Here is an 8182-nt window from a genome sequence, read left to right as displayed (position 1 = left end):
GTAGAGATCTTTTTATTCTCTATGTTTGGTTGGTCAGGGTGTGACTCGGGTGGGAAACTCTATGTTCTTTATTTCTATGTTTTGGCCGGGTATGGTTCTCAATCAGGGACAGCTGTCTATCGTTGTCTCTGATTGGGAATCATACTTAGGCAGCCTGTTTTGCCACCTTAGTTTTGTGGGATGTTGTTTTTGTACAGCTCTGTGTAGCCTACCGAATGTTACATTTGTTTTCCTTTGTTGTTGTTAGGTGTTCATTTTTAATAAAGGTAAAAAGTACGCCTACCACGCTGCACCTTGGTCCGATCATTTCGACGAGCATAACACCTTACTACACTACAGTACAAGCTGGAGTATCTGGTATTTGAATAGGATAGAACTTAACTTCACAACTGGGCTACTTACATAATTACTAGACTGATAATAACAAAGGGGAAGACATTTTTATTTTATTTTTACCGCCAGCAATTCAGCACCCTTCTAAAATACCATTGGTAAGGGATTCCAGAAGTGAATAAAATAACAGCAGAAATGTTACAATATTCATACTATCATTCGACACAGTGGTGCCAGTATATGTGGGAAAATACTTGGCTTTAATGGACAGACTGTCCTCTACCATTCACTAAAATGTACTTACTGTATACACATTCTTGTGTATAGGTTCTTGTACAGTATATGTGGACTTCAATGTGATCAATTCATTGATTTACATCCTAAATGATCTCCATCTTCATCTACTTAATGGATACATGGGTCTTTATGTTTGTCCTTCTGGAGAGATGTTTAACACTGTGGTTACTGGTAACAAAGCTTACATAGCCATCCCCATTAACCACATCTGTAAGGGATATACAGGTTGGCATGCCCAGTGGGGCAGGGGCTTCCTGAGTGAGCCTTTCCTCTCCAGACAGGAAACAGTCTGAGCTGAAAGCATTCAGGAAGCCTTGCTGACAGCCTGTATAAGAGACCAGGCAGGGAGCTATCAACAGCATCTCAAACACCAGAGAGACGGGGGTGGATAGGGAAGGAGAGAGAGAGAGAGAGAGAGAGAGAGAGAGAGGGAGAAGGACAGGAAGGTGGACAGACAGACCAAAACTCAGGTTTCACTTTAAAGGGTTGCCTTTTGCCATTAAATGAGACACATTGCTAAGTTGTCGTCCTTCTCACTGACATCGTAAGTTAATAGATCAGAAACCGAACACCTTTTGGTTCCTTAATTCAACTGAACAACAGGCCACATAATATAGGGTTTCAGTGCCAGGCAGCCAACAAATATAGCAGGTGTCCTATTCAATTGGTAAAATATTTCTATGGCCAGTACTGTTTAAGCAGGGTTACTCTCATATGCCCCAATGTAAACTCTTACTAACATTGCCTCTACAAAAAGTGGGCTACTCGTTGTCATAAAGAGTTAAAACAGCATTTCTTTCAACAAGTAATAAGTCATTGTTATGTCAAAGAGTTAAAACAGCATTTCTTTCAACAAGTAATAAGTCATTGTTATGTCAAAGAGTTAAAACAGCATTTCTTTCAACAAGTAATAAGTCATTGATATGTCAAAGAGTTAAAACAGCATTTCTTTCAACAAGTAATAAGTCATTGTTATGTCATAAAGAGTTAAGTCAGAATTTCTTTCAACAAGTAATAAGTCATTGTTATGTCAAAGAGTTAAAACAGCATTTCTTTCAACAAGTAATAAGTCATTGTTATGTCATAAAGAGTTAAGGCAGAATTTCTTTCAACAAGTAATAAGTCATTGTTATGTCATAAAGAGTTAAGGCAGAATTTCTTTAAAAAAGTAATAAGTCATTGTTATGTCAAAGAGTTAAAACAGCATTTCTTTCAACAAGTAATAAGTCATTGTTATGTCAAAGAGTTAAGGCAGAATTTCTTTCAACAAGTAATTCGTTATTGTTATGTCATAAAGAGTTATCACTGCGACCTGCAGAGATTCTAGAAAACATCCTCAAAGGCATTTATCATAGGTTGGTTGGTTGTTGGTTGGTTACTGTAAGCACATGCAGAGACTCAAGTGGAACGAGGAACAGATGTAACACTTGACAGGGCTGCTAAAGATCTGACACGTTCCCTGGTGCCCTACAAGAAAATGCTGGAATTGATGGCACACACATATAGACACACAGATGAGAGTGTGGTTAGAGTGTGGCACACACACACACATATAGACACACAGATGAGAGTGTGGTTAGAGTGTGGCACACACACACACACACACATAGATAGAGAGAGAGATAGAGATTCACACACACACAAAGATAGAGAGAGAGATAGAGATTCACACACACACAAAGATAGAGAGAGAGAGAAATAATCACAGACACATGAAGGGTTCCATATGAACAGCAGTTGAACATGAGTCAGTGGTCCACACACATGTAGCATGCAGACGTTTACACACGTAAGTATGCATGCACACCCACAAACAGACAGGCACCTACACATACAGGCACACACACACACACACACACACACACACAACACAAACAGACAGGCACCTACACATACAGGCACACACACACACACACACACACACAAAAACAGACAGGCATCTACACATACAGGCACACACACACACACACACACACCCACAAACAGACAGGCACCTACACATACAGGCACACACACAGGCACACACACACACACACAAACACACAATGTTTGTGTCTAAGCCTTCCAGGTGTTATGGGATCAACAGAGGCAATGTAAGCTACTGTATCTCAGAAACCAGAATTCACTCTCCAAGGTGCTGAAATAGACAACCAGCTAAAGCAACTCAAACACACAAACATAATTCCGTGAACACAAATGTGTGTAAATCCACATATACAATATATTGTTCTATCCAAATAGTTCCATTGGGATTACCAATCTGTTTCCAGTCAGACTTGCCTGGCCATGGGAGTTGGCCATAGAGGGCCACGGGGCTTCATTAATGGAGTCGAATTCCTTTCAGAGAAGAAAATCAATGGTGTTTGAGATTGTGAGATACAACTCCGCTGAGCGCATTATTGGGAGAACGAGCGCCCGTGGAAAATAGATGAGAGCTGTTGAACGTGAAACAAAGGTAGCATATAACGCGTATGGGCTCAACCTCATTTTGATCAATGGGACTTTATTAAACACATTTCTCAACTTGACGGTCAATTAAAAAACGATGTTTTAATTCGACAAACCAAATGGTTGTAGGCCTACCATAGGTTTTGAATTAAAATTACTCAATAAAAACAGTATACATTTCTTTGAGGATATTATGTATTCCCTTGCGTAAAAGCGCTCCTCGCCTCCACAATCCGTGTCTCTCTCATCACCTCCTGGGATTGCGGAGATAGACAAGGGGTTTCTCCAACTTTTCAGCGCAACCACAGGAGATGCGTCAGCACATTGGGGCTTACCTGTCCACAGGCTCACACACCGAATCCCACTGATCACATCGCAAACCCCGGGCACTGCGCAATCAGTATATGACTACTATTGGGACAAAGGATCTGCAGTGATAATAAACGCTTGTTACCTCGAAATGTGACTTTGGCGATTCTGTCCCCCTTTCCGCGAAGGTCCCGGACTGTTTTTAGGTGGACTAAAAGAGCCATGTCAAGTTAGGTACAATCCAGCACTTCAGGAGAAAATGAACTATTTTTCTTCACAGAGCAAAACAACTCTAATGTGCTGCTGATATGCGTTTGAACCAAATGTTCAGTGATCTCTAAACCTAGACCCTCTCATTGTGTCGTTGGTTCTGTGGAACAAAAATCTAATTCCATTCCGCATGCAACATCTGCTTTATCCTCCTTCGACAAAAAGAAAGGAAGGATCTTTAATTATTGGTAAGCTTTCGTTTTATCCCGCGCTATATGCTCGGTGGCTGCTGGGTCTCGCGCATCCCAGTGACTGACTGGCGCGTGTGTGAAGGCAGCGGTTTGCGCTCTGACTGACAGTCGGAAGGAAAGGAGGGTGACAGGGTATTGGAGATGGACGGTTACATTCTCTGATTTTTAAATATTTTTTTTACCATTGTTAGAAAGACATTCACTATACAGGCCAACGGTGGGCTTCCATATTAAACATGTTTGGGAATGTTATTTTATTGCAATTTCATTGCACCTATATGCTACCACAATTCCATATATGCCAGTCATTTGCAATTTCTATAGCTTAGTTTTCAAGATGACCAAATGTATTTAAAAATATAAAAAATGTGATCTTAATTCAATAGTAATCAAGCATATTAATAGTTTTTACGTGATATCCTATTTTAGATTGCGCAAGAAAATATGAGTACAGATATGCATGGCACAGTTTTGTCATTATTTCGTGACCAGCAGGACCACGCTGAGTAAAAGAGCAGTTGCCAGGCAACTCTTTGTTGTCCTCTGGTCACCTGGTGTTAGCCCGGAGGTGTTGGTCAGTCTGTGTTTGGTCCGGTGCTTGGCAGCTGCTTGTCGTGCTCGGTCTTGCGTGGTTCGAGGGTTCGGGTGATAATAACAGTAACATGGCACTCAGAGGAAATGGAACGCTTATCACGCACAACAACTCGACCTACATCCCACCTTCCTTAATGCCCGGGTGAGCGACACACCTGCCAAATGGACAGAACCATAAGAGACGAGTTGCCTACGGACAAGTAGGCGTGGATAAAATAAGTTAATAGCATGTTATTTATTTACTTTCTCATTTGTAAAGATACTGCGGCTATGTTCCAACTTCAAAGTACTTGTATGGAGACACATTCGGGAATGCCACCATCAAATACTTTCCTTTCAGGACTTCCACAGCGGGGCAATGGCCTGCAGCACGATCCCGTACAGCCGCGGTGGGATGTTCCCGTCCATCTTCTCCAACAGCGGGCTCCTAGTGTCGGTCCAGCGGGCTCAGAGCCGCAGTCCCTACTGGGCCCGTTTCAATGTGAACTTCAAACGCCAGGAGACGCTGAAAAGCTTCGGAGAGGTGAGACGGGGATGGGGGTTCTCTATGAGTTGTTTTCAACATACCGATTTGATGCCTAATTTGACATAACATGGTAATCATGAACCGTATTGGTTTGCAGCTCTCTCAGAAACACCGGGAGAGCTATAAGGACAAGACAGGAAAACGACTTCCCGTCAAACACTTCGTCATCCCAGTGAAAGAGAGCGAAAAATACTTCTGGAAGCAGATGTAAGATCTAAAGTTGTGTAGTCAATACATATTCCTGTAATGTTTTTACATGTACCTTTACGTGCTATTGTGAACAGATGCGTATAAAACAAAATACTACTGATGCAACGAAAATATTTGTCACTTAGACTGTCATAACTGCTTTCAATTTTAAAAAGCACATTGTAGGCTATTGGCAATGGACTTGTTAATGCCTTGTAGTCTGTATGAACTACATTTATATATTATTTCAAAATAAAACATACTTAACCACACATTACAATTGCCCATCTCTCCACTTATATTTTTCTCAAATGCATTACATGATGTGCCCATCCGAACCTGATACACAATTCGTCCAACCACACATCCTAAATGACAAGCGATTAGGCTGCATTTACACAGGCAGCCAAATTCTGATCTTTTTTTTAAACCAATCAGATCAGCTCTGAAAAAGATTAGATGGGAAAGATCTAATGTGATTGGTCAAAAGAGCAATTATTGGAAAAAAATATCAGAATTGGGCTGCCTGTGTGAGCACAACCTTTTTCTTAGTTTCACACCCGTTTAAAGACTGACATTAAACATGTGTTCTAAACCTGACACGAACACTCTCTTAGGGCCTTACATCTAACATCACAGGATGCTAGAACACCGGGTGAAACGCTATCTGAGGAGAAATTCAATCTGTGTGTGTGTGTGTGTGTGTGTGTGTGTGTGTGTGTGTGTGTGTGTGTGTGTGTGTGTGTGTGTGTGTGTGTGTGTGTGTGTGTGTGTGTGTGTGTCTGTGTGTGTGTGTGTGTGTGTGTGTGTGGGTGTGTGTGTGACTGGCAGAGGTATAGGCAAGAGATTGTTGAGACAGAACAGTCGACGAGTTTATGGTGTTATTGCTTTAAAAAATTGATTTGAGGAAGATACACAACTCAATTGCAATTAAATCACAACGTAGAACCTAGGGGGCAGGCTAGACACTTTGATGTCAAGGTAAGTTGTTTATCTTGTATGTTCTCACTAGAAAAAGTGCTGTATTGACTTGTTATCACTGACTTTGTTTAAGGCCTTTTTACTTCTTACTTTCTGCATCCCAAACCTCCCCACTTCTCCTTCATCCAAATCCAGATAGCTGCTAAATCTGGACCCGTACAAATCAGCTGGGCTAAACAATCTGGACACTCTCTTTCTAAAATGATCTGCCAAAATTATTGCAACCCCTATTACTAGCCTGTTCAGCCTCTCTTTCGTATCGTCTGAGATTCCCATAGAATTCCCATCCTCTTCAAAGGGGAGACACTCTAGACCCAAACTGCTACAGACCTATATCTATCCTACCCTGCTTTTCTAAGGTCTTTGAAAGCCAAGTTACCAAACAGATTACCGACCATTTCGAATCTCACCATACCTTCTCCGCTATGCAATCTGGTTTCTGAGCTGGTCATGGGTGCACCTCAGCCACACTCAAGGTCCTAAACGATATCATAACCGCCATCGATAAGAAACATTACTGTGCAGCCGTATTCATCAACCTGGCTAAGGCTTTAAACTCTGTCAATCACAACATTCTTATTGGCAGACTCAACAGCCTTGGTTTCTCAAATGACTGCCTCGCTTGGTTCACCAACTACTTCTCTGATAGAGTTCAGTATGTCAAATCGGAGGGCCTGTTGTCCGGACCTCTGGCAGTCTCTATGGGGGTGCCACAGGGTTCAATTCTCGGGCCGAGTCTTTTCTTTGATCCACCTCTATGCAGACGACACCATTCTGTATACCTCTGGCCCTTCATTGGACACTGTGTTAACTAACCTCCAGATGAGCTTCAATGCCATACAAATCTCCTTCTGTGGCCTCCAACTGCTCTTAAATGCAAGTAAAACTAAATGCATGCTCTTCAACCGATCGCTGCCCGCACCTGCCCGCAGGTGGCCCTCGCTTCATACTCGTCGCCAAACCCACTGGCTCTAGGTCATCTACAAGTCTCCGCTAGGTAAAGCCCCGCCTTATCTCAGCTCACTGGTCACCATAGAAGCACCCACCCGTAGCACGCGCTCCAGCAGGTATATCTCACTGGTCACCCTCAAAGCCAATTCTTCCTTTGGCCGCCTCTCCTTCCAGTTCTCTGCTGCCAATGACTGGAACGAACTGCAAAAATCTCTGAAGCTGGAGACTCTTACCTCCCTCACTAGCTTTAAGCACCAGCTGTCAGAGCAGCTCACAGATCACTGCACCTGTACATAGCTCATCTGTAAATAGCCCATCCAATCTACCTCGTCCCCATACTGTATTTATTTATTTATCTTGCTCCTTTGCACTCCCGTATCTCAACTTGCACATTCTTCTTCTGCAGATCCTACCATTCCAATGTTTAATATTGCCTTACCTCTCTTCTCCTACCTCATTTGCACATGCTGTATATAGATTTTTCAACTGTATTATTGATTGTATGTTTGTTTATTCCATGTGTAACTCTGTGTTGTTGGTGTTGCACTGCTTTGCTTTATCTTGGCCAGGTCGCAATTGCAAATGAGAACTTGTTCTCAACTAGCCTACCTGGTTAAATAAAGGTGAAATAAAAAATGAAACATCCTAAATGGCACCCTAGATTATTCCCTACAGTGCACCAGTTTTGACCTTCCCTATGGGCCATGGTCTAAGTAGTGTACCAAATAGGGAATAGGGTGCCATTTGTAACTCACACTTATTTAATCATAGCTGTACTGCCAAGATCATTAAGAAAGTCTCCACTAAACGTCTGTATAATGGATGTACATGCTGTACAAGCTGAATGAGTATTGCCCCCCTAACAGAGACCAGCCCCCAATGAAGACAACCTCAGAGGGGGTCCGTCAGGAACAGGCCCTCCCGTCAGGAACAGGCCCTCCCGTCAGGAACAGGCCCTACCGTCAGGAACAGGCCCTCCCATCAGGAACAGGCCCTCCCGTCAGGAACAGGCCCTCCCATCAGGAACAGGCCCTCCCGTCAGGAACAGGCCCTCCCATCAGGAACAGGCCCTCCCATCAGGAACAGGCCCTCC

The 8182-nt window shown here is 42.8% G+C and overlaps 2 protein-coding genes across 13 annotated transcripts in view; one reads left to right on the top strand and one right to left on the bottom strand.

The window, feature by feature from the left end:
* otofa (otoferlin a) overlaps positions 1-4008 on the bottom strand; it is a 128033-nt gene extending 124025 nt beyond the window's left edge. For 5 of the 12 annotated variants that reach the window (XM_042300871.1, XM_042300872.1, XM_042300879.1 and 2 more), the window contains exon 1: positions 3533-4005. In XM_042300871.1, coding sequence (XP_042156805.1) covers positions 3533-3611 — 79 coding nt within the window. In that variant the 5' untranslated portion in view covers positions 3612-4005. Of the gene's footprint in view, positions 1-3532 lie in introns of all 12 variants that reach the window. The other 7 variants (XM_042300882.1, XM_024378348.2, XM_042300878.1 and 4 more) reach the window with 5 other exon arrangements.
* A 15-nt stretch (positions 4009-4023) lies between these two features.
* fam166c (family with sequence similarity 166 member C) lies at positions 4024-5405 on the top strand. Its single transcript, XM_024378705.2, has 2 exons — positions 4024-4965; positions 5066-5405. Exons 1-2 carry the CDS (start codon positions 4801-4803, stop codon positions 5177-5179), a joined length of 279 nt encoding a protein of 92 aa, XP_024234473.1. The 5' UTR covers positions 4024-4800; the 3' UTR covers positions 5180-5405.
* Positions 5406-8182: the final 2777 nt, after the last annotated feature.

This window comes from Oncorhynchus tshawytscha, linkage group LG18, assembly GCF_018296145.1.
Source record: "Oncorhynchus tshawytscha isolate Ot180627B linkage group LG18, Otsh_v2.0, whole genome shotgun sequence".
In the NCBI taxonomy this organism is placed as follows: Eukaryota; Metazoa; Chordata; class Actinopteri; order Salmoniformes; family Salmonidae; genus Oncorhynchus; species Oncorhynchus tshawytscha.
The sequence above is the reverse complement of the archived record's forward strand: the minus strand, read 5'-3'. Positions and strand labels throughout refer to the sequence as shown.

Coding starts and splice junctions, on each gene's coding strand:
- fam166c (XM_024378705.2), top strand. CDS start 4,801: ATGGCCTGCAGCACGATCCCGTACAGCCGCGGTGGGATGTTCCCGTCC. Junction 4,966..5,065: donor CGCTGAAAAGCTTCGGAGAG/GTGAGACGGGGA, acceptor ATTGGTTTGCAG/CTCTCTCAGAAACACCGGGA.